This window comes from Brassica rapa, chromosome A03 (assembly GCF_000309985.2).
Source record: "Brassica rapa cultivar Chiifu-401-42 chromosome A03, CAAS_Brap_v3.01, whole genome shotgun sequence".
Lineage (NCBI taxonomy): Eukaryota > Viridiplantae > Streptophyta > Magnoliopsida > Brassicales > Brassicaceae > Brassica > Brassica rapa.
In genome coordinates this window covers 3592288-3618659 of record NC_024797.2, presented here as the reverse complement: position 1 = coordinate 3618659, position 26372 = coordinate 3592288, and the positions used below count along the sequence as shown (strand labels likewise).

The 26372-nt window shown below is 36.8% G+C and overlaps 6 protein-coding genes and 1 long non-coding RNA gene across 10 annotated transcripts; 5 read left to right on the top strand and 2 right to left on the bottom strand.

Moving 5' to 3' along the window:
• Nucleotides 1-3354: 3354 nt before the first annotated feature.
• On the bottom strand, nt 3355-6161 carry LOC103856294. The gene is made up of 6 exons (XM_009133399.3): nt 5845-6161; nt 5715-5765; nt 5495-5546; nt 5053-5111; nt 4846-4891; nt 3355-4690 (listed from the first exon to the last, which is right to left on the bottom strand). The coding sequence occupies exons 1-6, from the start codon at nt 5911-5913 to the stop codon at nt 4566-4568; spliced, it is 402 nt and encodes a 133-aa protein (XP_009131647.1). The 5' UTR covers nt 5914-6161; the 3' UTR covers nt 3355-4565.
• Nucleotides 6162-6431: 270 nt separating this feature from the next.
• Nucleotides 6432-10030, top strand: LOC103856293 (CCR4-NOT transcription complex subunit 3). Of its 3 annotated transcripts, XM_033286764.1 has the most exons (11): nt 6432-6775; nt 7048-7053; nt 7151-7282; nt 7705-7842; nt 8069-8119; nt 8312-8401; nt 8491-8637; nt 8746-8850; nt 9002-9055; nt 9127-9783; nt 9887-10030. In XM_033286764.1, exons 1-11 carry the CDS (start codon nt 6683-6685, stop codon nt 10028-10030), a joined length of 1617 nt encoding a protein of 538 aa, XP_033142655.1. In that variant the 5' UTR covers nt 6432-6682. The 3 variants fall into 3 exon arrangements, with proteins under 3 accessions (XP_033142655.1, XP_033142656.1, XP_033142657.1); XM_033286765.1 differs by lacking the exon at nt 7048-7053; XM_033286766.1 differs by lacking the exon at nt 7048-7053 and having other exon boundaries at nt 6671-6775; nt 7705-7825.
• LOC117132494 lies at nt 7127-13509 on the bottom strand. Its single transcript, XR_004456078.1, has 2 exons — nt 13435-13509; nt 7127-7310 (listed from the first exon to the last, which is right to left on the bottom strand). It is a non-coding gene; the product is annotated as an uncharacterized LOC117132494 (long non-coding RNA).
• On the top strand, nt 12646-17917 carry LOC103856292 (CCR4-NOT transcription complex subunit 3). 2 transcript variants are annotated; one of them, XM_009133394.3, is made up of 17 exons: nt 12653-12901; nt 13172-13177; nt 13275-13406; nt 13510-13647; nt 13885-13935; nt 14144-14233; nt 14322-14468; nt 14577-14681; nt 14833-14886; nt 14958-15617; nt 15721-15882; nt 16021-16150; nt 16430-16551; nt 16848-17114; nt 17194-17328; nt 17428-17612; nt 17710-17917. In XM_009133394.3, exons 1-17 carry the CDS (start codon nt 12809-12811, stop codon nt 17774-17776), a joined length of 2544 nt encoding a protein of 847 aa, XP_009131642.2. In that variant the 5' UTR covers nt 12653-12808; the 3' UTR covers nt 17777-17917. The 2 variants fall into 2 exon arrangements, with proteins under 2 accessions (XP_009131643.2, XP_009131642.2); XM_009133395.3 differs by lacking the exon at nt 13172-13177 and having other exon boundaries at nt 12646-12901.
• Nucleotides 17918-18246: 329 nt separating this feature from the next.
• Nucleotides 18247-22750, top strand: LOC103856881 (casein kinase 1-like protein HD16). Its single transcript, XM_033286763.1, has 17 exons — nt 18247-18552; nt 18979-19365; nt 19459-19584; nt 19680-19753; nt 19857-19926; nt 20014-20069; nt 20151-20222; nt 20312-20406; nt 20505-20571; nt 20668-20797; nt 20892-21110; nt 21197-21327; nt 21390-21564; nt 21645-21735; nt 21814-21971; nt 22050-22238; nt 22333-22750. The coding sequence occupies exons 2-17, from the start codon at nt 19024-19026 to the stop codon at nt 22390-22392; spliced, it is 2055 nt and encodes a 684-aa protein (XP_033142654.1). The 5' UTR covers nt 18247-18552; nt 18979-19023; the 3' UTR covers nt 22393-22750.
• A 341-nt stretch (nt 22751-23091) lies between these two features.
• LOC103856284 (napin embryo-specific) lies at nt 23092-23856 on the top strand. Its single transcript, XM_009133386.3, has one exon. It carries the CDS (start codon nt 23136-23138, stop codon nt 23688-23690), a length of 555 nt encoding a protein of 184 aa, XP_009131634.2. The 5' UTR covers nt 23092-23135; the 3' UTR covers nt 23691-23856.
• A 796-nt stretch (nt 23857-24652) lies between these two features.
• LOC103856285 (putative H/ACA ribonucleoprotein complex subunit 1-like protein 1) lies at nt 24653-25877 on the top strand. The gene is made up of 4 exons (XM_009133387.3): nt 24653-24920; nt 25177-25325; nt 25406-25521; nt 25642-25877. The coding sequence occupies exons 1-4, from the start codon at nt 24746-24748 to the stop codon at nt 25799-25801; spliced, it is 600 nt and encodes a 199-aa protein (XP_009131635.1). The 5' UTR covers nt 24653-24745; the 3' UTR covers nt 25802-25877.
• The last annotated feature ends 495 nt before the right edge of the window (nt 25878-26372 follow it).

The window sequence follows — 26372 nt, the reverse complement described above, 5'->3', positions numbered from 1 at the left end:
ATTAGTAGTAATTTACTTTATCTTCTTGTTTGTGAATTAAGATATTGAAAAATGCATATTGATGGTATTTGAATAAATCTCACAGAGAGGAAAGAAACACAGCTCATGAAGCATGTGAATGTTCCCCGAATCTGGGCAGCATATTAGCCTTGTCATATGCACAATAAATTAGATTATTATGACACTATCTATTAATATAGTATCATTCAACTAAGAACAGTGATTTATGATATGTGTTTCTTGTGTAAATACAATTCCAGATCCCTAAGTCTTGTGTCTTAAGGAACTTGGTTAATACATCAATCACATTACATTTTCCTACTAAATATTTTAATAACTGGAAGTTTTTCGTACGTTTCATATCATTTTTTCAGCACTTGTGATAACATCTGTTAATATCGTAAATACATATCTTTCGTTCTTTCATCAATACATTTAAATAGTATCTTAAGGAATTTTTTTTCTTGGGTCCCGAAGCACAAAGCTTGTCTTTACATAGAATAATATATAGCTTCAGATCTGTGTTTAAGATTTGGCAGCAGATCTGTTTTTTGGTTAAATGTACTATATATAATATTCTTTGAATTGAATTCTTGATATTTTAATATACAAAACGACAAAGATATACATTTTTCATAGAAGATGCACCAATTTGAAAAGCACCAAAGAAACAACCTGTTGTATATACATAATGCCATGCTAATACATCCTATTTTAAGTTTCCTTCATCTATAGTTTCTTCATATCTTTGATATTTTCAATGCACTTACTACCATAATGTCCAAAAATGTTTCAAACGTTGATATGTATTTAGATAATTATCTAGGCGACTAACCGATTAACCGTACACAAATAAATGATGCCTCTAGTTCAATGTACTAGACTACTAGTACTATGATTGTTTGGAAATAAGCGTGTGAGTCTTTTCCACCTCAAAATCAGGACATGAATCTCATTAATTATTTTGTTGAATTTTGGACATAAACTAAATCATAAAAAATGATGCAAGTATAAACCTAATTATAATTGTATACAACAAAACTCTATACTATGGATACTTCTGCCACACACATAGAATAATTTCTCGTTTTTATTATTTATAGATTCTTCATTTTCTCCACTATTATAAAGTCCTCTTCATGTTGACAAAATATATAGATATTAAGTTTTCTTTCCTTATTTTCGGAAGAGGTTAAGTGGATATCTCTTCTTTTTAATTATTAGTAGATTACTTGGTTTATATATCATATGCTATTCTTTATGAATGAAATTATCATATATATGAGGAATCGATTTATATATGAATGAAATAGTAATTTTGGGGAAAAAGAAAGAAAGAAAGAAATATTTGGTTTATATATCATACTTGGTTTATATATCATATTCTTTATGATACTTGGTTTATTAGTAGATTATACTTGGTTTATGTATCATATGCTATTCTTTATGAATGAAATTATCATATGCGTAATCGAATGAAATAGTAATTTTGGGGGATAAAGAAAGAAAGAAAAAAAAAAAAAAGATGCATGAATATGAGCATTATCTGAGTGCGCATAATTACGGAACTTTCCATTTAAAGGAAGCTTTTTGATCGATACCTGCAGCAAAAGCTAACCGTTCTCTTTTCCCTTTTTCTTTGGGTTTCTAGATGATATGACCTTTAATCTTTATCACCTATTCTCTCCCGTCTCTTTCTTTTTCCGTTTTCTTCCAATTTATATTGTTATCTACATTAAACAATTTACTATTATAAGTACAATCAGGGGCGTCCCTAGAGTTATGGAGGCCATAAACAAAAAATAAATTAGGGGCCTATCTAATTGTGGATTCATTTTATTTTTAATGTTTCCTTATTAATATTATTTTTGTTTTTTCACGGACATATTAGTAATGGACTGAATTTAATTCATTTTGACATTGGTATATTTTTTTACTTTACAAAACAGTAAAATCCAAAATTATTTATAAAAATAATAATAAAACTTTTAAAAAGGTCTTAAGAAATGGGGGCCCTAGGCCAATGCTTCAGTTGGCTGTGCCAAGGGACGCCCCTGAGTACAATCAATTTGTCTTCAGGAAGGTATATACATTGAACTAGAATCTTTTCTTGTCATGATGAACACTGAACTTGATTGGTGATTGTAGTTTAATAGTATGTGTCAGTTCTATTTTCTGTCCTCACCTAAATTCAAGACACTAGAAAAAACAAGTGCGAATTTCTACCAATTTTTTTTAAACTACATAATATTCAACCTTTTCATATATAAAATAAATAGATTAATGTTACCTTTTCTATAAATCACACAATAATAATACAAACCTAGTACTAAGTACTCTATCAAAAATATAATTAAATAACGTACTATGTTGGAAAAGGAGATTTGACGGTCACAGACTCACATGCGCACTAGCCAATGGATTTCCACCACAAAACAGCTTTGTCTACCTTTTCGTGATTCAAACCTAGTACCATTCGAAACATGTTTTTTACTTAACCGGTCCAAATCGGTTACAATTGATGATTAGAACTGATTTTCTATTATGTCTTTTGCAATTTCTCAGAATGTTTTTTTAACAGCTGATTTGTTATATCACATACATTTCATATTTGTAAGATTCTTCTGTAAAAAGCAAGAATCACTACAGACGAGAAACATTTCAGTATGTCGCTTTTGTAGTGGGATCAGCAGGTTAGACAGCAAGTAACAGCTATGCCATGTGCTCAGAGCATCAGCATTGGAGGTTCACTAGGGGGGTTCACACGTTTTTCAAAAAAAAAAAAATATTATAATATGTAACAGTGATGATCCTGGCTCTCCAAACCTCTTCTGTATGAACCTGGGTCATAACTGTTCAGCGGGCCCCACGCCACGTGGCGGCCCGCTATTGGTCAATTTTTTTTTTTTTTTTTTTTTTTTTTTTTTAAAAATAACAAACGAAAAAAAAAAAATAATAATAAAATATTCAAATTATGAACCCCAACCAGGGGTTCATCAATGCGGATGGTCTCATGGCTCATGGGTTTGACAAGATGAGGCATAACATTAAGATATTGGGCAGATATGAAGTCCATGGGCCTTGGCAGATGGATCCGCTAAAATGCGTAAAAAAATAAACTTACGTTAAGGCTTACTCTTGCCTGTTTGTCTCTGACTAGTGATGCTTACATTTGTAATCAAAATGCCATCTAGATACCTGCTGTTTTCCAGTGATAATAAGAGCTCAAAACAGCTGTTACGAGTCTATCTAAAGCCTTTCCTTAGTTGTGGCTAGATCTTAGCTTGCTTTATAGTTCAGCTTGACCCCCCTGTTTATAATCAAGAATTTCATTTATGGATTCATTAAACTCTGTATAATCAAAAATTTCATTTATTTATTAATATTGATTACAATCATGGAACTCAAGACATGTTGCTAGATGTGGAAAGGTCTAATGAAACATTAAGTAGAAAATCTGCAAGAAGCTCCTATATAAGAAATCTCCATGGTAATCTAGTAAAAGACGTTAGAGCTGCTGGTGTGAACCCCCAAGCTGAGTGTTTGGACAAAGTGACTCCAACTGCTCAAACCCATCTTGAGCATGTTTTCTCAACTGGCTCCTATATCTCTCACTATATATCTCTCAGAACAAGTCGCACAGCTGTGAAATCAGAGCTGATTAGTAGAACTTGCAACCAAATAATACAAGATTAGGAGAAAAGCAAGAAATGAGAAAAGCTCCGCATGAATCAATTCTATTAGGTTCTTCTATGACACTCTTACACGGATCTATCAAAAATTTAATAATATGTATATTGCCTATAATAGATTTAGAATGCCAATTATAACAAGATGACTGAACCTTACAAATACTTCATCAACTTAAACAAACTAAAAACAAACTGAAAACAGAAGCATAAGGCATCATGTTAAAGAACAAAACTTTGAAAAACAAAAACAACATTTTTTTCAATCTCAATCAAAAACAAAAACCTAAGTTTTCGAAAATATATAATTTGGGGAGGGGTGTTAAAGCTCGCATAAGCCATCACAGTGTCGAGTAAATCGTACACTCAGGCAGCAAGCAGACTTCATCGCTGAAAACAAAGGGTGAGTTAAGGATAACGCATCGAGACCTTTCCGTCACCGGAGCCTCCGACCATACCTCCCTCTAAAAGAAGTATACGAGGTTGCTCACACGGTGAAGATCGGAAAAGATGGAAACCCCTAAGCCGTTTTTCTCAGCTCAGATAAGATCAAGTAGTTTTGAAGCTTTAGTGTTGGCGGCTTGCTCCGTATTTATAGTTCCTTTGGTCGAAACCCTAGTCCTAGTTCCTAAGGAGATATATAACAAAACAGAGCCAAAACTATTATAATGTTGTTAAGAAACCCCATAACTTCTGAAATAACACAAATGACCCCTGAATTACAAAAACAGTGCCTAAGATTAAGCTTTCTTTCCCACTAGAGTTGTATGAAGTACTAGAAAGAATTTACACCAAGAATCTCCCTATTAAAGAAAAAGATTGACATACAAAATGGAAAAAGAAAATGAACAAGAGATAAAAGCTGTGCTGTGTGTTTTACAGAGGAGATGTTGTAGACTTGTGCATTTTGTGATTCTCCTCTGCCTGCGGTGGCTGAGATGAAAGGACTGCTGCTTGGTATGAAGATGAAGCGAGCTGTGCCAGCGCCGGTACAGTTCCACCTACAAAACATTGTCCCAAAGAAAGATGCAGCATTCAAGATTTAGGTGCTTATTATTGACACAAAACCAGAGATAACATTTAATGTAAAGACTAGTTTCATTCTTATGTTCCACAATAGTAAAAAGCAGTGAAGGAGGAGAAGAAAATCTCAAACCTGCTAGTCCAGCACAGGCCGATGAAAGAACTATAACTGGCGGTGCCTGCATTTATAAATGAAAAACCAATCGTTTCATGTCATCAGTATAGATCAGGATTAAACAATTTAATGGTCATTTCTTCAAATGATTTATGCATGCACTAAGCATGATGAAAGGAAGAGATCATTAAGAAGGGAATGTTGCATCTTAGTTGATTTACTTACCCCAACAAGAAAATGCAGCCACATGGGTCCTTTTATCCACTTGCGTACAATTGGCATGACTGCGTCAATCAAAAAGAACATTTTAAACAAGTCAAACAGACGCAGACTCTTCTGAGGAAGCTCTAAATGTCTGACTGCTATCACTAAATTCTATAACCAACACATAACTAGAAAACATATATATATACTAATAAAAGAATGCTGGTTGTTGTTACGGAACTGTGGGAGAATCCAACACAACCGGACATCATAAACACTCAGACCCTGGAGCAAACTATTAATCTTAAATGACTAAGTCCATCTCATCAGAAGACTCCCAAAGTGCCCCCATTAAAGAAGAAAAGAACCAAACTTTCAAGAGTTGGTAGAAATAGTGACAGGAAGATATTAGTTCAGACAAACATTCGATGGGAGACATAAAGTCAAGAGAAGCTATACATACCATGGTTAAACCCAATGAATGCACTTGCAGTACCACCTACAGCTGATCCAATCTAAAGATCATGTTGTTGAAAAAAAAACAAAACTTCAGAACTTAAATAACAGAGAACAAAAGGAAAGTTTGAGTTTTTAATGTAAAGGAACAAACTTTTTTACAATTGCAGCAAAGCTATATAAGTTAGACTAAAAGAGTCGGAACTTGGTCATCAAACAAAACTTACCATAGAAAAGCTGTCCCTGATGAACGGAGACACAGTCCATTCACTCGTTTCCTGAAATCAATCAAAATTTATTTTTTCATCTGCGATAGAGATCTGTGTAATAGAGATTGATGCTGGATGCGGAAAATACCAAACTTTTTGTAAGAGGGCCTGCGCAATGATGGCATCTGATCTCGTGATCATGGTTTGAATCCGCCATTTTTCTTAGTGGGAAGAAGAAGAAGAGTGGGTAGTGAAGGGTTTATGCTCTGTTTTGCTTCTTCCTCTGTTGTTTAGACAAGACGAAGTCCACTGATATTAAATACGACATCGTTTTAGAGGAAAAGGAGGACAATGTCATGTTTCGTCCCTGAAAGTTTTGTAGAATTTTAATTTTACCCACAATAATTTTGTGGCCCGCCTAAGCATTACAATTCTGTAAATTGAATTCATATGAAAGAAAAAATACAAAACAATTACATTAAATATGCTGTTATGTATGGTTTGATGTTAAACTTTTGCTTTCTTTTGTTCATATTTTAATTTTCTTTTAAATCATTAAACATCCCATGAAACTAAATTTTTGAGTATTTGATCATAAGTCGTAACTAAATAAAAACTAATTTCTATATTTTTTTTTTATAAATGATCAGTAATTTATTCAAGAAACATGGCTAGACTTCTTCACATTTGGGGAAAAGTTGAGTTCTCTAGTGAATAATTGAAAAGAACAAAAACTGGTGGTGGCATTCAGAAAGAAACGAAAATAAGAGGGGAAAACAGGATAATAAAAAAGCCCACTATATAATTATAAATTGGGCCGTCAATATCTAACTCTTTCTTATTATTTACATCATCCTAAAAGATCCAATCAATTCATCGATAGTGTTACACAATCATCATCGTCTTCCTCTGAAAGCGAAAACCCTAACTCTATTCACACCAATCAAATCAGAGGGAACCCTAATTCCTTCTCTGGCTGAGCTGTAATGGGCGCGAGTCGGAAGCTACAAGGCGAGATAGATCGGGTGCTGAAGAAGGTTCAGGAAGGTGTTGATGTCTTCGACAGCATCTGGAACAAGGTAGAGCCTTCCCTTGGGCCTCGATCATCCCCCAATCGTTTCATATTTGAATTCGAATGATATGGAGAATGCAGGAAGATCTATAGTATATAGCTTCGAATTCAAGTGTTAGGAAGTGTGTGCAATTTTTCACCAACATTGAATTGAGTTTACTGAAGCAGTGTGTGAATTATTCTGATGTGATCCTTTTAAGCAGCGTTAATTTTTGTGAGTAAAGTGTTCTGGTCAGTGGAACTCAAAAATGGGAGCTCCATGTTTGTTGTTTTATGCAGTGGAATGTGAGCAGAGTTGTTTGTTTTCGACACGCAGATAAAGTTTTATTACTTGGACAGAGGACAAACCAACCAACCCGGGCTCTTTTTTGGTGTGTTTCAGGTCTATGATACGGATAATGTTAACCAAAAGGAAAAGTTTGAGGCTGAGTTGAAGAAGGAGATCAAGAAGCTGCAGCGGTATAGGGACCAGATCAAGACTTGGATTCAGTCTAGTGAGATCAAAGATAAAAAAGTCAGTGCTCTTCCTTCATCTTCTACACCTTCTTTAGTATGATTGATGAGGCCCCTTGCATTCTCTTAGATTGCACTTTCGAATCATAATATATCGCTGTGTCTAGTTTTCCCTCTGCTATAAAGTTACATTGTGATGATGTCAATCAGATCATCATCTTATCATTGCATAATTAAAGTTTCTTTCCTAGCCGTTAAACAAACACTCCGACTTTTATTCTTTTTGGGTAGGGTGCTTTGGGAGTGGGTTGGTTTTGTCTGTCATACTTTTAGTTACCCTCTAGATAGTTTTATATAGCTGAAAGGAACAACTTCATCTATGTTATCACTTTTATATACCTGACATGTTGTTCTATTTTGAACGAATCTTATAACCCGTTTGTTCTAGACTCAACTGAGCAGATTGTCTGTCGTGTGATATAGGTCAGTGCATCAGATGAGCAATCCCTGGTTGACGCTCGGAAGCTCATTGAGCGAGAAATGGAGAGGTTTAAAATATGTGAGAAAGAGACCAAGACAAAAGCATTCTCTAAGGAAGGACTGGGTCAGCAACCTAAAACTGTAAGATTTTCTTCAAACCGTTTTGTTTCCTTTCATCTAAAATGAATGTGATATTTAAGTGCTTGTAGATATGAACAATTGTTTCTTCTAACAACGTCACTGAGTTACTATGAAAACATTTCTGGTTTAGTGAAATATGTTGGAACCACTTTGGGTGGATTTACATATTACTTAAACCTCTTTTTGGTAGTCAGGCTACTGATTGTTTCTGCTTCATGTCTAATAGGACCCAAAAGAGAAAGCAAAGTCAGAGACAAGAGATTGGTTGAACAATGTGGTAAGTTACTGGCGCCTCCATGCTTAATTGCTGATTCTTGAACCCCTTGACAGAAACGTCAAAGCGAATTTATGATCAAACCCCTAGGCTAATAAGGTTGATGTGCCAGGGAAACTAGGTGGAGAGGTCCTTCCGGATCATCGTAAATAATTTCTGTAGCTGATTTAGTACTCATTCTCCTGCTTTTGATAGGTGAGCGAACTCGAGTCGCAGATTGATAGCTTTGAAGCTGAGTTGGAAGGACTATCTGTCAAAAAAGGAAAGTCAAGGCCGCCCAGATTGGTAAGCTCTGTAAAATATGCATGGGTATGCTAATGCTATAATTCCTTCCTTGTGGTAAATTTTGTCAAATTGTCTGTTTTGTTTTTTAGACACATCTTAAGACATCTATCACAAGACACAAGGATCATATAATAAAGTTGGAATTGATATTGAGGCTTCTGGACAATGATGAATTAAGTCCAGAACAAGTAAATGACGTCAAAGATTTTCTGGATGATTATGTTGAACGAAATCAGGTCTGCGTCATCTATAACCTGGAATATTTTGCTTAGATGTGTGTTCATATGATTTACTGTGGGTTTCCAATTTTATCAGTAGGCTAATATTTCTCCTGGATTATGTAGGATGATTTTGACGAATTCAGTGATGTTGATGAGCTCTATAGCACGTTGCCACTAAATGAGGTGGAGGGTCTTGAAGATCTAGTAACCGCTGGCCCCCTCGTCAAGGTAACTTTTTCTTTCAAATTTTCTATTTGCTTTCTCTCTCTCTGGAAACATGAAATGCTGTATCTGTCACAAATTGAGGAATCGTTTTGAAAGGGATAAATTCAGGACATTTGGCGTTATATTAGCAGTAACACGACTTAAATTTTTTCAGGGTACTCCTCTGAGCATGAAGAGTTCTGTGGCAGCGTCAGCATCTCAAGTTCGGGTAAGTATTCCTATATTCTTTTGTTTGAAGAACTTTTTGCTTATGTTTCTTTATTTTTGACTTTGTTTCAGAGCATAAGTCTGCCAACACACCATCAGAGCACTTCTCAAGAGAAGACTGACGATACAACTTTACCGGATAGCAATTCTGAGACACTTCCAAAAACCCCTCCCCAAAAGAATGGGGCCCTTCACTCAGCACCATCAACACCCGTTGGGGAACGTCCAAGTTCGAATGTGCCTGTCAGTAGTGTTCCTAATGCACCAGTTGCTTTATCAACTTCCGTTCCTGTTCAGACTTCCACAGAAAGGATGGGAAGTTTGTCTACAGTGGCGGCCAAGGAAGAAGATGCAACAACCTTGCCTTCCCGTAAACCAACCTCATCTGTTGCTGATGCTCCACCGAGGGGCATTGGTAGAGTTAATTTCCCCACCCAGCCTCAACTGAGTCAGCCTTTGTCTCCAAGTGCAGCTAACGGCACTGGTGCGACTTCTTCAGCAGCTGAAATTGCAAAGAGAAAAATAATGGGAGTTGAGAGCAATGTCCAACCTCTAACCTCTCCGCTCAGCAAAATGGTACTACCACCAGCTGCGAAGGGTAATGATGGAACTATCTCTGATGGTAACCCTGGTGATGTTGCGGCAAGCATCGGTAGAGCTTATTCACCGTCTATTGTATCTGGTTTGCAGTGGAGGCCTGGGAGTCCCTTTCAGAGTCAGAATGAAACGGTGCGTGTTTTGAATTCGACTATAATACCAAGGATCTGTAGGACCTTTGCACTATATAAGTTGGTAGTCTGAACAATGTTATGGTTTGTGGTTTCACTTCTAGGTCCGTGGAAGAACTGAAATATCACCAGATCAAAGGGAGAAATTCTTACAGCGGTACCAGCAAGTACTATCCGAAAGAAACGAGAAGCAGTTTTCTTCACAACAGCAAAATCCGCTTTTACAGCAGGTAGCGTTTTTTTTATAGGTTGTGTACTTGCCAGGTCTTGAGCGCGATTATTTTAAATTTTGTGGTACAATCACATGATTTATGATACCCAAAGTATTGCATCATAATAAGAGATTGTCTTTTCTAATCTATTGGCAGTTAATTAAACCCCCCTAGAGTTGTTGGAGCTCAGTTTTTGGTTTCAATATCTTGAAAATGCAGACGAAAAAGTAAGAGACATGTTCTTGATGTTTTTGCAGATGTAGATCATGCCAGAAAGGAAAGTTTGAGTTCTCAACGTCAAAGGACCAAACTTGTTGACAATTGCAGCAAAGCTATAGTTAGACTAAAAGAGTCGGAACTTGATCATCAAACAAAACTTACCATAGAAAAGCTGTCCCTGATGAACGGAGACACAGTCCATTCACTCGTTTCCTGAAATCAATCAGAATCATTAATCATCTTCAGTATAGATCTGTGTAATACAGATTGATGCTGGATGCGTAAAATACCAAATTTTTCGTAAGTGAGCCTGCGCAATGGTGGCATCTGATCTCGGTCTCATGGTTTGAATCCACCATTTTTTCTTAGTAGGAAGAAGAAGAAGAGTCCAAGAAGCTGCTTTCGGGTCGTGAAGGGTTTCTGCTCTCTGTTTTGCTTCTTCCTCTGTTTTTGGACAAGACGAAGTCCACCATAATTTTTGCGTCCCTGAAAGTTTTGTAGAATTTTGATTTTACCCACAATAATTTTGTTGGCCCGCCTAAGCATTACAATTCTGTAAATTGAATTCACATGAAAAAGATATACAAAACTTTGCATTAAATATGCTGTTGTATCTTGTATGTATGGACTTTTGCTTTGTTTTGTTCATATTTTTTTTTGAAAGTCATTAAACACCCCATGAAACAAAATTTGTGAGTATTTGAGTACATCGTAAGAGCACCTTTAACAGATATGTACTGTAATAGTTTAAAAAAAAAATAGAATTATTACTATTTTATTTGTATGTCCATTTTCAGTTTTTTTTCTGAACATCAATACTATTAAAAGGGAAGGAGTCCTAAAAAATCTACTTAAAACAAGTCATAGTTGGACCATTTCATTTAACTAGAATTCCTATTATTTTTCATACTATTAACTTCATTATTCTTCATTAAAAACAAATTAGTCATAAAAAATGATACTAACCTAATTCTCTACATATACATTTACTATATACACATTATTCCATCATAATTATTTTATGTTATTATTAAATAATGTCCACCCTATATTTGTATATATGGTTACTTGTGATTTATTTAATAGTAAATACTTTCGGAGACTATAAACATAATACAATATCTATTGTAAAACAAATTGCATCTTTTACAGAGATCAACCATTATTTTATACCAATTTTATTAACTAAACTGATTTCATTAACGATGTTATATATATAAACACTTCAACATTATCATTCACAAACTAAACGATGTTTGTCACAACTTAATATTCCAAATTGGTTGTACCATTTAATACCAAGTCAGTTCCTATACGAATCCATATATATGATTATGGTCTACATAAAACCGGTTCAATCTTTCCATCTCCTATATTTTCAGAAAATGGCTATTTATCTTTGGTTCCGTTAAATATTTAGTCTAACCAATTATAAATCGGTTAGTAATAACTTCTAAAAACTTTAAAAACACATTGTTATTTATTAACACTATATTGATATTTTAAAATAGGTTAGCAATAGAATTGTGTTTTAGAACAAAATCCACTTATTTTAAAACATAATATTATTTTGAAAATAGTTTTGATACTATGTGTTATATTAAACATTGTTATATATATATTTAAAAAACAATAATTATATACATAATTTATACTTTTGGTTAACTAAATTATTTATCAACCAAATAAAAATATTCGGGTAATTCAAGTTTTCGAGTTATCCGGTTTATAAATAGTATTTTTAGGATATTTGGTTTTTAAAATTGAATGTAATTAATATTTTTAAATATATAATTTTTATTTGAAAATTCAGATACTCATTTGGTTCTCGGTTTAGTTTCAATTTTTCAGTCATAGATATATGGTTTGCTCTATTATTTATGCAATTCAGTTCAATTTTAGTTTTTCAGTTAGTACGGATTGGTCCGTGTTTTTGGATAAATGTGCTCAAACTTATACATTATCTTATATAGAAATTTGTTTAAAATATATTTAATTACAAAAACAAATCCGCGCTTTTCAAGCGCGGGTCAAAATCTAGTTAACACTTTAATTTTCAAGAGAGTCGTAAAATCCGTTATTCAAAATATCTAAAAAAGTGTAAAACAAAAACTTATCTTTACTCTTTCTCCTATTTTATAATTAATTTTATTTTTTAAAGGATGAAAATTTTGGGGAAGAACCTTGCGTTAAAGATGTTCTAAGTCATCACTAAATTAAAACTAATTTCTATTTTTTCTAAATGATCAGTAATTTATTCAAGAAACATGGCTAGACTTCTTCACATTTGGGGAAAACTTGAGTTCTCTAGTGAATAATTGAAAAGAACAAAAACTGAGGGTGTCATTCAGAAAGAAATAAAAATAAGAGGGGTAAATATGATAATAAAAAAGCCCACTAAAAACTTATAAATTGGGCCGTCAATATCTAACACGTATACTTCAACTCTTTCTTATTATTACATCATCCTTTACATCCAATCAATTCATCGATAGTGTTACACAATCATCATCGTCTTCCTCTGAAAGTGAAACCCTAACTTCTATTCACCAATCGAATCAGAGGAAACCCTAATACTTCTCTGGCTGAGCTGTAATGGGAGCGAGTCGGAAGCTACAAGGCGAGATAGATCGGGTGCTGAAGAAGGTTCAGGAAGGTGTTGATGTCTTCGACAGCATCTGGAACAAGGTAGAGCTTTTCCCTGGGCCTCGATCACCTCCTATCGTTTCATATTTGAATTCGAATGATATGGATAATGCAGGAAGATCTATAGTATATAGCTTCGAAATATAGGATTGAGTTTACTGAAGGAGTGTTCGAGATGATTGTTTGCATTTAAAGCAATGGAATGGTTTTGATGCGATTGAAACATTAATTTTTGTTTGTTTGTTTGTGAGTAAAGTTGTTTTGGTCAGTGGAACTCAAAAATGGGAGCTCCATGTTTGTTGTTTTATGCAGTGGAATGTGAGCAGAGTGTTTGTTTTCGACACGCAGAATAAAGTTTTATTACTTGGACAGAGGACAAACCAACCAACCCGGGCTCTTTTTTGGTGTGTTTCAGGTCTATGATACGGATAATGTTAACCAAAAGGAAAAGTTTGAGGCTGACTTGAAGAAGGAGATTAAGAAGCTGCAGCGGTATAGGGACCAGATCAAGACTTGGATTCAGTCTAGTGAGATCAAAGATAAAAAAGTCAGTGTTCTTCCTTCATCTTCTACACCTTTTGAAGGAATCTTACTACCCGTTTGTTCTAGATTGAACTAAGCCAGATTTTTTTGTCTGTCATTTGATTTAGGTGAGTGCATCATATGAGCAATCCCTGGTTGACGCTCGGAAGCTCATTGAGCGAGAAATGGAGAGGTTTAAAATATGTGAGAAAGAGACCAAGACAAAAGCATTCTCTAAGGAAGGACTGGGTCAGCAACCTAAAACTGTAAGATTTTCTCCAAAACGTTGTGTTTCCTTTGATTTATTTATTCTTCATCTAAATTAAATGTGATATTTAAGTGTTTGTAGATATGAACTATTTTTCCTTCTAACAATGTCATTGATAATCAAAACATTTCTGGTTTTGTGAAATCTGTTGGAACTACTTTGGGTGGATTTACATATTACTTAAACCTCTTTTTGGTAGTCAGGCTACTGATTGTTTCTGCTTCATGTTTAATAGGACCCCAAAGAGAAAGCAAAGTCAGAAACAAGAGATTGGTTGAACAATGTGGTAAGTTACTGGCGCCTCCATGCTTAATTTCTTATTCTTGAACCCCTTAAGAGAAACGTCAAAGCGAATTTATGTTAGTGGTGTTTATCAAACCCCTAGGCTAATAAGGTTGATCTGCTATGGAAACTAGGTGGTGAGATCCTTACGGATTGTCAATCATAAATCATTTCTGTAGCTGATTCACTGCTCATTTTCTTGCTTTTGATAGGTGAGTGAACTCGAGTCGCAGATTGATAGCTTTGAAGCTGAGTTGGAAGGACTATCTGTCAAAAAAGGAAAGTCAAGGCCGCCCAGATTGGTAAGCTCTGTAAAATATTCATCGGTATGCTAATGCTATAATTCCTTCCTTGTGGTAAATTTTGTCAAATATCTGTTTTGTTTTTTAGACACATCTCGAGACATCTATCACAAGACACAAGGATCATATAATAAAGTTGGAATTGATATTGAGGCTTCTGGACAATGATGAATTAAGTCCAGAACAAGTAAATGACGTCAAAGATTTTCTGGATGATTATGTTGAACGAAATCAGGTCTGCGTTATCTATAACCTGGAATATTTTGCTTAGATGTGTGTTCATATGATTTACTGTGGGTTTCCAATTTTATCAGTAGGCTAATATTTCTCCTGGATTATGTAGGATGATTTTGACGAATTCAGTGATGTTGATGAGCTCTATAGCACGTTGCCACTAGATGAGGTGGAGGGTCTTGAAGATCTAGTAACTGCTGGCCCCCTCGTCAAGGTAACTTTTTCTTTCAAATTTTCTATTTGCTTTCTCTCTCTCCGGAAACATGAAATGCTGTATCTGTCACAAATTGAGGAATCGTTTTGAAAGGGATAAATTCAGGACATTTGGCGTTATATTAGCAGTAACACGACTTAAATTTTTTCAGGGTACTCCTCTGAGCATGAAGAGTTCTGTGGCAGCGTCAGCATCTCAAGTTCGGGTAAGTATTCCTATATCCTTTTGTTTTAAGAACTTTTTGTTTATGTTTCTTTATTTTTGGCTTTGTTTCAGAGCATAAGTTTGCCAACACACCATCAGAGCACTTCTCAAGAGAAGACTGACGATACAACTTTACCGGATAGCAATTCTGAGACACTTCCAAAAACCCCTCCCCAAAAGAATGGGGCCCTTCACTCAGCACCATCAACACCCGTTGGGGAACGTCCAAGTTTGAATGTGCCCGTCAGTAGTGTTCCAAATGCACCAGTTGCTTTATCAACTTCCATTCCTGTTCAGACTTCCTCAGAAAGCATGGGAAGTTTGTCTCCAGTGGCGGCCAAGGAAGAAGATGCAACAACCTTGCCTTCCCGTAAACCAACCTCATCTGTTGCTGATGCTCCACCGAGGGGAATTGGTAGAGTTAATATCCCCACACAGCCCCAACTAAGTCAGCCTTTGTCTCCAAGTCCAGCTAAAGGAGCTCGCATGAGTGCTACTTCAGCAGCTGAAGTTGCAAAGAGAAATATAATGGGAGTTGAGAGCAATGTCCAACCTCTAACCTCTCCGCTCAGCAAAATGGTATTACCACCAGCTGTGAAGGGTAATGATGGAACTGTCTCTGATAGTAACCCTAGTGATGTTGCGGCAAGCATTGGTAGAGCTTATTCACCGTCTATTGTATCTGGTTCGCAGTGGAGGCCTGGGAGTCCCTTTCAGAGTCAGAATGAAACGGTGCGTGTCTTGAATTCGACTATTATACCAAGGATCTGTAGGACCTTTGCACTGTATAAGTTGTTAGTCTGAACAATGTTATGGTTTGTTGTTTCACATCTAGGTCCGTGGAAGAACTGAAATAGTACCAGATCAAAGGGAGAATTACTTACAGCTGTACCAGCAACTACAACAAGGCCATGGTAACCTCTTAGGCATGGCTTCTCTATCCGGAGGAAACGAGAAGCAGTTTTCTTCACAACAGCAAAATCCGCTTTTACAGCAGGTAGCGTTTTTTTGTAGGTTGTGTACTTGCCAGGTCTTGAGGGCGATTATTTTAAATTTTGTGGTCCAATTACATGGTTTATGATACCCAAAATATTGCATCATAAGAAGAGATTGTCTTTTCTGATCTATTTCTTAGAGCTCTGGCATCTCTCCTCATGGTGGCTCGGGAATTCAGGCACCAGGGTTTAATGTCATGAGTTCTGCCTCCTTGCAGCACTCGTCAAATGCCATGACTCAACAATTTGGTCAGCAGCCTTCTGGTGCAGGTAAATATCATTGTGTAGATAGCTCAGTTGGTTATGGTATGATTGTCAATAGACACTATTCCTGCGCATATTAACTAACATCTGTGGTAAAATATAATATTCATATTATTCGATTATAATCATTCTCTGTTGAAGTTGAACCACATGTGAAGGAGTTCAATTCAACACCTCCTGGCAGTTAATTAAACCCCCCCTAGAGTTGTTGGAACTCAGTTTTTGGTTTCAAATCTTGAAAATACAGACGAAAAAGTAAGAGACATGTTCTTGATGTTTTTGCAGATGTAGATCATGCCAGAAATGATGATCAGCTGCAACAAAACTTACCTGATGATTCAACTTCCATGGCAGCTTCAAAAACTATTCCAAACGAGGATGATTCTAAAGGTCTATTTGATAATCCGGTAAGCATGATCTGCGCTAAAATTTATTAGTCGTTAGTTTATCTTTGATATACGCTTTCCATCAGATAGATTTGACCGAGAAGTTTAAAATTAATAAAAATATTGTGTTTTTGTCGGTGTTGGTGAGTGTTTTGATTTGTCATTCCTTCGCTTAAACTTCACATATGCAATTCATTAGTGAATGTGGTCTAATATAGAGACACCTAATAGCAATAGCTGTATTCTATTTAACCAAACAACTATCTAAGGCTGGCCTCTTATCCTACCTAATTTGTGTCTTATTGTCGTATCTACAGTCGGGAATGCCCAGCTACATGTTGGATCAAGTACAGGTAACTAGGGACGGCCCTGATTTCTCTCCCGGACAACCCATACAACCCGGCCAACCTTCAAGTAGCCACGGGGTCATTGGACGTAGAAGTAACTCTGAACTAGGAACTATTGGTGAACCTTCAGCTTTAGGGCCAATGAACGATCAGATGCACAATCTCCAGATGCTTGAAGCTGCTTTCTACAGACTTCCTCAACCCAAAGATTCAGAACGTCCTAGACCCTATACTCCGGTACATTATTCTTCTGAATTCACTTTTGGCCTCTTCACTTCATAAGATTCCCTTAAAAATTCGATATGTGTTTGAGCAGAGGAACCCAGCAATCACACCTCAATCATTTCCCCAAACACAAGCGCCAATCGTAAGCAACCCTTTGTTCTGGGAACGTTTAGGCAGCGATGCTTTTGGAACCGAGCCTTTGTTCTTTGCATTTTACTATCAGCAGGTATCAAAAACTCAACTTTCCATCTTTTGTTTATCAAACAATTTCCCCCCTTAGCCTTATCGGTTAAAGTGATGCTCTTGTTTTCATGGGTTTGCTTAGAACTCGTATCAGCAGTATCTAGCTGCAAAAGAGCTGAAGAAACAGTCATGGAGATACCACAGAAAGTTCAACACGTGGTTTCAAAGACATAAGGAGCCAACGATTGCAACTGATGAGTATGAACAAGGAGCCTATGTATACTTTGATTTCCAAACCCCAAAAGACGAGAATCGAGATGGTGGATGGTAATGATTCGATTCTTGTTTTTTTATATCATCGTCTTCTTTTCTAAGTCGCTAAAGATGATAATGTTTTTTTTACTTTTATGAAAACTCTGTATAGGGTTCAAAGGATCAAAAACGAGTTCACGTTTGAATACAGTTATCTTGAAGATGAACTCGCCGTATAGATAAGAGGGAGAGAGATATGTGTTTTCTATGTATGTACTCTCGCAAGTGTTATTTCCTGAGTTTGTACTCATTTCTTTTGTGTACCTTTTTAATTACAAGAAGCATAGACATTGACCAAAGAAACAGTTTGTTTCTAGTAATCTGTTGTGAACCATTAGCAACAATGACTTGCATGTTGATCCACTCACCACCACTACAGATGCGATGTCTCTGGCATCACCAAGCCTACACATATGGAATGATTCAAAATTCGGTTGATATACCTTTCCAATTAAATTGCTTATGAAAGCGAAATGGCCTAACCTTTTCTTTCAATTGAGAAATAATTTTCGGTTAACATTGGACGATACAAGTCTAAATTTATTTTTAATATAGCTTTTTCAAATAAACAATGGAAATAAAATAAAATAAAAATCTTCACCAAATATATGCCAAAGTTTTTTCTTATTTTTTTGGGTCAAGACCAAAGTTTTTTTCTAAAGTTGCTCAATCCTTCTTAAAAAAAAAAACATATTTGCCAAAAAAGAATCCTACCTCAAATCTGCACCTCTCTCATCTTCATCTTCACTATTTGTAACCCTAAATCTATCTAAAGTTTGTATCTTTCTCTCTATTTGTCTGCTTCACACCTACAAAGCTCTAACATTTAAATCGCCGTAGTTGGAGGAGCTATCAGTTTCTCTTAATTTTCAAAGGAGATCTGAAAGTTTTAGACTTTTTTTAAAACCGATTCCATCTTCATCATCATAGTCCGATCATCGTTCCTTTTGTGAAGGTTCACCTCTAATCCTTCATCGAGTAGAAAGTTTTTGACGTATCGTTTAGATTCGTTGGTGGTTGTTGTGTTTCAAAGTTTATAAGTGTTTTTATGAAAGGATCTTGTTTTTAGCTGATGACTGAATCCAAGTTTGATTCTTTTGACCTTTTAAGCTGGTTTGTATGCTTCTGTGAAGATGAGAGTCACCAGAAGTTTTGTGTGTTGATTAATATGTCTTCTTAGATGATTAAAGCTGATGACTTTATTGTTTGAATATTGTGATTTTGATTGCTTCTCTGTTTGATTGGAAAATTCTACTGTATAGGGATGACAATAAAGCGATTTGATGGAAAAAAAAAGAATGCTCAAAGTGCAAGCCACTGTTTCACTCACCTTATGATTCAACTAAATAGTTACCCTCTGCTTCTTCTCTTTGTGCTGCAGATCACTTAAAGCAAAAGATCTTCTTACTCTTTGTATGGAGTAAGAATGCCAGAGTTAAGAAGTGGAGCACGTAGATTGAGACAACCTAACCCTCAGGCGATTGAACAGGCGGAAAATATTGAGCTTCCTCGTCAGCCTGCAACAAGGAGAAGAGGTGGTGGTAGAGGAAGGGGAAACGCAGCTCCTCCGAGACCCACTGGTGCTGCTGCTGGTAGAGGTCGAGGCATCAGGTTAATAGATTTAGAGGCAGAGCCTGTAGTAGGCGAACCTGCTTTTAATCAAGTCGAAGGGGTAGCAGCTGATAAAGATAACGCTATGGAAGGTGGTAGCGCAGATAAAGTAGTTGCTGTTGAAGAAGATTTAAGCTCAGCTCCAGTCCCTGAAAGGGTAAAATTGATGCTGATCTAATGACATTTCAATCACCGAGCTTGTTCGGTGTAGAGAGATGTTGATTTTGATTTCTTGTTTGTGTGTGTATAGGTACAAGTTGGAAACTCTCCGGTTTATAAGACTGAAAGGAAACTCGGTAAGGGAGGCTTTGGTCAAGTTTTTGTTGGTAGAAGGGTGAGTGGTGGCAGCGATAGGATTGGTGCAGATGCTGTTGAGGTATGTTGTTGAGAAGCATACTGAAAATTTACAAGGCTCATAGAAGAAAGAAGTCAAAGGCTTACCAAAAACTAAATATTGTTTTCTTTTTTCAGGTGGCTCTGAAATTTGAGCACCGTAATAGCAAAGGATGCAATTTTGGCCCACCTTACGAGTGGCAAGTGTACAAGTAAGACTTGCCTACACTCTATCTTAATTTTCATGCCAAGGTTCTTTTATCAACTTATTTTTCATCTCATATGTTTCTTCTCTTCTCTCCTTGGGTTGTGAAGTACGCTCAACGGTTGCTATGGAGTTCCTGCGGTACATCATAAGGGTCGTCAAGGAGATTTTTACATTCTTGTATGTATTTTACTATGAACAAACTAATTATACTTCGAGATTGACCGTGTTATTATGTACTGAGAAACGTTTTAATAAATTTTTCAGGTTATGGACATGCTTGGTCCAAGTCTCTGGGATGTTTGGAATTCTTCAGGGCAATCGTAAGCACCTTTCTCCTTTCACCACACTTTCTTCTCTTTGCGAAATTCTAACTAATGATCCATGTTCATGACATGTGGCAGGATGTCTCCTAACATGGTAGCGTGCATTGCTGTTGAGTCCATTTCCATTCTCGAGAAATTTCATATGAAAGGGTTAGTGTAAACCAGTTCAGTTATTATTACCACAATATGCTTTCGTTGAGCTGATTTTCATGTCATGTTCCATTCTTATATCAAACTAGGTTTGTCCATGGAGATGTGAAGCCCGAAAACTTTTTACTCGGTCAACCTGGAACAGCTGATGAGAAAAAACTCTACCTTATCGATCTTGGTCTAGGTGAGTTTTATGTACTAGTTCCTTCTCTTATGTTTCATGTGATATTTGAAGTGGTTGATATTTGCAGTAGTGTTCACATAATCTTTCCTTTGTTTCAGCATCAAAATGGAAAGATTCGCACTCAGGCCTGCATGTTGAATATGATCAAAGACCTGATGTGTTCAGGTATTGTCATTAGTGTGTACATATACTAAATACTAATTCCTGTATATATAAATATATATCATACTTCTTTACATGTTTATAACGTTTCAAATGCAGGGGAACAATAAGGTATGCAAGTGTCAATGCACATCTAGGTCGTACTGGAAGCCGGAGAGATGATCTGGAGTCGTTGGCTTATACTTTAATTTTTCTCTTGAAGGGAAGATTGCCATGGCAAGGCTTCCAGGTATATTTTTATTTCCTCTCATGACCTTACAGTAATCTATATCCGGTTTCATCTTCTTCATTGTAGTCAATTATATTGTTTGCTGCCTTTGCAGGGTGATAACAAGAGCTTTCTTGTTTCCAAGAAAAAGATGTCAACTTCTGCTGAGCTGATGTGCTGTTTCTGTCCACCACCGTTTAAGCTATTCCTCGAGGCAGTCACTAACATGAAGTTTGACGAGGAGCCCAACTATGGGAAGCTTATTTCTCTTTTCGATACTCTAATTGAGCCGTGCGCTCTATCTAGACCAATTAGAATTGATGGAGCTCTAAAGGTTGCTGGCTGTTTTCTTGTTCATATGATTAACTTCTAAACTTGTGTATAAATATTCTCTGAAAGTGCTTCTTTTGGCATATGTAGGTTGGGCAAAAACGAGGAAGATTGCTTCTCAATTTGGAAGAGGATGAACAGCCGAAGAAGAAAATAAGAATAGGCAGTCCTGCTACTCAATGGATCTCAGTCTATAACGGTCGTCGTCCCATGAAACAGAGGTAACACATTTTTTGCATATACACTTTGATAGTTCCTCACTAACTGTGTAATCTTTTGGTAGATATCACTACAATGTTGGAGAGACAAGGCTGCGCCAGCATATACAGAAGGGAAATGAAGATGGCCTTTTGATTAGCTGTGTAGCATCAGCAGCTAATCTCTGGGCTCTCATCATGGATGCTGGAACTGGATTCACTTCTCAAGTTTATGAGTTGTCACCGGTCTTCCTACACAAGGTAATAATCAGTTGAAGCAATTAAGAATCAATCTGATTTGTAGTAAACTAAGAAGAACTTACCTTATGATTTCCCCGCAGGACTGGATTATGGAACAATGGGAAAAGAACTACTATATAAGCTCCATAGCGGGTTCAGATAACGGGAGCTCTTTAGTTGTTATGTCAAAAGGTTAGTGTTTAGTGAATAATAAACTTATTATCAAAAAGTCTTCATTGACTTATTTATATACTTGTTGTGAATTGGTAGGAACTACTTATTCTCAGCAGTCATACAAAGTGAGTGACTCATTTCCATTCAAGTGGATAAATAAGAAATGGAAAGAAGATTTTCATGTAACCTCCATGACAACTGCTGGTAATCGTTGGGGTGTGGTAATGTCGAGGAACTCTGGCTTCTCTGATCAGGTAGGTTTTTGTCTCTTATTGTCTGGTGTTTTTATTTTCCCCTGATAGTCTAATATGATAAACTCTGCGTTGTGAAAGGTGGTGGAGCTTGACTTTTTGTACCCAAGCGATGGGATACATAGGAGGTGGGAGAATGGGTATAGAATAACATCAATGGCAGCAACTGCGGATCAAGCAGCTTTCATATTAAGCATACCAAAGCGTAAGATGGTGGATGAAACTCAAGAGACTCTCCGCACCACCGCCTTTCCAAGTACTCATGTCAAGGTTGGTTTCTTTAGCTTTGAACACAGATTTGGATCTTTTTGTTTTGTTTCCATATACTTAGGACCTGAGAGCTTTTGGTTGATTTTTTTTTCAGGACAAATGGGCGAAGAATCTGTACATTGCATCAATATGCTATGGCAGGACAGTGTGCTGATACACACTTAAGCATCATGTGGAAAGCCAAAGACAATTGGAGCGAGACTCAGGGTCGTCATAATACCAATCAAAGACGTAAAACCAGACGCAACCTCTTTGGTTGAATGTAATGAAAGGGATGTGTCTTGGTATGTATGTACGAGTAACAAAAGAGAAGATGGAATTAGTAGTAGAAATATTTGGGAGCTTTTTAAGCCCTTCAAGTGTGCTTTTTATCTTATTGATATCATCCATTTGCGTTGTTTAATGCGTCTCTAGATATGTTCCTATATCTTTCTCAGTGTCTGATAAGTGAAATGTGAGAAAACCATACCAAACCAAAATATTCAAATCTTATTTTTAATAATGTTGAATCACTCGGAGTTGCCACCTTCTGTGCCAATTGTGCTGAATCTATCACACTAGAAAAAACATTTCTTCAAGGTAATGACTTGTGGACTATGTTCTGAAATCTCATTAAGTTTTTATTTTTTGAAGTTTAAGTTTTTACCTTCTGTTTTGAAATATATCGTTCATAAGATGTCACGCCAGGACATGAGCTACACATCGCACATAGCATGCAGATCAGGACGATTTGTCACTCACTTCAAACACCTAAGAGCTTCTCTCTCACAGCGCACACACATATGCATGCAATATTTACACGTGATCGCCATGCAAATCTCCATTCTCGCCTATAAATTAGAGCCTCGGCTTCACTCTTTACTCAAACCAAAACTCATCACTACAGAACATACACAAATGGCGAACAAGCTCTTCCTCGTCTCGGCAACTCTCGCCTTGTTCTTCCTTCTCACCAATGCCTCCGTCTACAGGACGGTTGTGGAAGTCGACGAAGATGATGCCACAAATCCAGCCGGCCCATTTAGGATTCCAAAATGTAGGAAGGAGTTTCAGCAAGCACAACACCTGAAAGCTTGCCAACAATGGCTCCACAAGCAGGCAATGCAGTCCGGTAGTGGTCCAAGCTGGACCCTCGATGGTGAGTTTGATTTTGAAGATGACATGGAGAACCAACAACAGGGCCCACAGCAGAGACCACCGCTACTCCAGCAGTGCTGCAACGAGCTCCACCAGGAAGAGCCACTTTGCGTTTGCCCAACCTTGAAAGGAGCATCCAAAGCCGTTAAACAACAGGTTCGACAACAACAGGGACAACAAATGCAGGGACAGCAGATGCAGCAAGTAATTAGCCGTATCTACCAGACTGCTACGCACTTACCTAGAGTTTGCAACATCAGGCAAGTTAGCATTTGTCCCTTCCAGAAGACCATGCCTGGGCCCGGCTTCTACTAGATTCCAAACGAAATATCCTCGAGAGTGTGTATACCACGGTGATATGAGTGTGGTTGTTGATGTATGTTAACACTACATAGTCATGGTGTGTGTTCCATAAATAATGTACTAATGTAATAAGAACTACTCCGTAGACGGTAATAAAAGAGAAGTTTTTTTTTTTACTCTTGCTACTTTCCTATAAAGTGATGATTAACAACAGATACACCAAAAAGAAAACAATTAATCTATATTCACAATGAAGCAGTACTAGTCTATTGAACATGTCAGATTTTCTTTTTCTAGATGTCTAATCAAGCCTTCAAGGCTAGTGATAAAAGATCATCCAATGGGATCCAACAAAGACTCAAATCTGGTTTTGATCAGATACTTCGAAACTATTTTTGTATGCACTAAATTATGCAAGTGTTCTTTTATTTGGTGAAGACTCTTTAGAAGCAAAGAACGATAAGCAGTAATAAAAAAAATAAAGTTCAGTTTTAAGATTTGTTATTGACTTATTGTCATCACACAATAGTATGGTCATTTGAAAAATATTGTATGATTAATATAGTTTTATTTATATAGTGCTTGTCTATTCAAGATTTCAGAACATTAATATGATATTGTCCACCACATATCCAATATATTAAGTTTCATTTCTGTTCAAACATATGTTAAGATGGTCAAATGATTATGAGTTTTGTTATTTACCTGAAGAAAAGATAAGTGAGCTTCGAGTTTCTGAAGGGTACGTGGTCTTTATTTCTTGGCTAAAGGCGAATATGACATCACCTAGAGAAAGACGATAATAGTAAACTCTGTTCTTGGTTTTTGGTTTAATCAAACCGAACCGGTAGGTGAGTGTCAAGTCAGCAAACATCGCAAACCATATGTCAATTCGTTAGATTCCCGGTTTAAGTTGTAAACCGGTATTTCATTTGGTGAAAACCCTAGAAGCGCCACCCTTTTTAATCTAATTTTTGTAAACGAGAAGTCACCACACCTCTCCACTAAAACCCTGAACCTTACTGAGAGAAGCAGAGCGCAGCTCAAAGAACTAATAAAACCAGAAGATGAGACCACCACGTGGCGGCGGGAGCTTCAGGGGACGGGGAGGAAGAGATGGCGGCGGACGCTTTGGTGGCGGCGGCGGACGTTTTGGTGGCGGCGGTGGACGTTTTGGTGGCGGCGGTGGACGCTTTGGTGGTGGTGGATATCGTGACGAAGGACCTCCCAGTGAAGTCATTGGTTCGTTTACTCTTTACTTAGTCGAATCTTATTCTTGCTCTGCTCGTTGTTTTACCGATAAAGCTTAAGACTTTATTGATAAAGTTCTCAGCTTTGAATGTGAATGAACTGTTTCCTGCTTATTAGTGTTCCTTTGTTTTGAGTTGAATCACTGTCTTAGCCCTTTTGTTAGATTCATCTTTGTGTTTAAGTTAAAAGGTAGAAACTTTGTGACTTGTCTCCGTTATGACAAGGTTAACTTTGTTGGTTATAACAGAAGTTGCGACCTTTCTCCATGCTTGTGAGGGTGATGCTGTGACCAAGCTCTCTCAGGCGAAGATCCCTTACTTCAATGCCCCAATCTACCTGGAAAACAAGACACAGATTGGGAAAGTTGATGAGATCTTTGGTGCCATTAACGAGTCTGTATGTGTTCACTCTATATGTGGCTTTCTTCTATCACTAGTTTGCTTACTTATACTAAGTGTATTGGTTCCTTCTTTCAGCTGTTTTCTATCAAGATGATGGAAGGTATTGTAGCTACCTCATACGCTGAAGGGGATAAGTTCTACATCGACCCTGCTAAGCTATTACCTCTAGCGAGATTCCTTCCACAGCCAAAGTAAGCCACACTTCTTAACCCATTGCGGAAATGATAGCTTCTGTTAAGCAGTAGAATTTACTTGTTCAAGTGTTAGTACAAGTCTTTAACAAAGAGTCTTGCCTGTTTTTTTTGTTGCAGGGGACAATCAACGGGAGGTCGTGGGAGAGGCAGAGGTGCTCCTAGGGGACGTGGAGGATTCTCTTCCAGAGGTGCTCCCAGGGGGCGTGGAGGATTCGCCTCAAGAGGTGCTCCCAGGGGGCGTGGAGGATTCAGAGGCCGAGGGAGAGGAGGATACTAATAATCTATCTATTGTAGCCTTGGCTTGTAATTTTTGCTTTTAATCTTGGATGATGAAAAATGCTTTTAAGAAACCATGACAATGATATGATTGTTTTCCAGATTCTAGTTTTTGTTATTGTGGTTTATCAAGTGAGTAAAATGTTTTGATCAGTTACTAGAGATCCTTGTTTTATTACAATCGGAAGCATTCATTTGTGCAAAACAATGTCGTTTTGTGCCTAGATAAAACTAAAAAAACAAAATTTGATAAAATTTTCGAATCCTATGACAGACACTCACTTAACAAAACCCACTAACTACACTAATACTACACATTTATACTAGGTACATACAAGTTAGTGCACTGAAACATTTTGACGTAGATAATTTCCAGTAATCATTGAGCTCTGTGATAACAGTAATATATGTCGACAGTTGAGTATTATTTCAGAAATTTTTTTAAAAAAATATTTAAAAATATAACCAATTGATGAAAATCTCTGAAAGAATAATCAACTATCCACAAATATTCGTGTTATCCTAAATCTACAATATTTATCTAAAAATTGAAAACTTTCTAAAAATAGCAG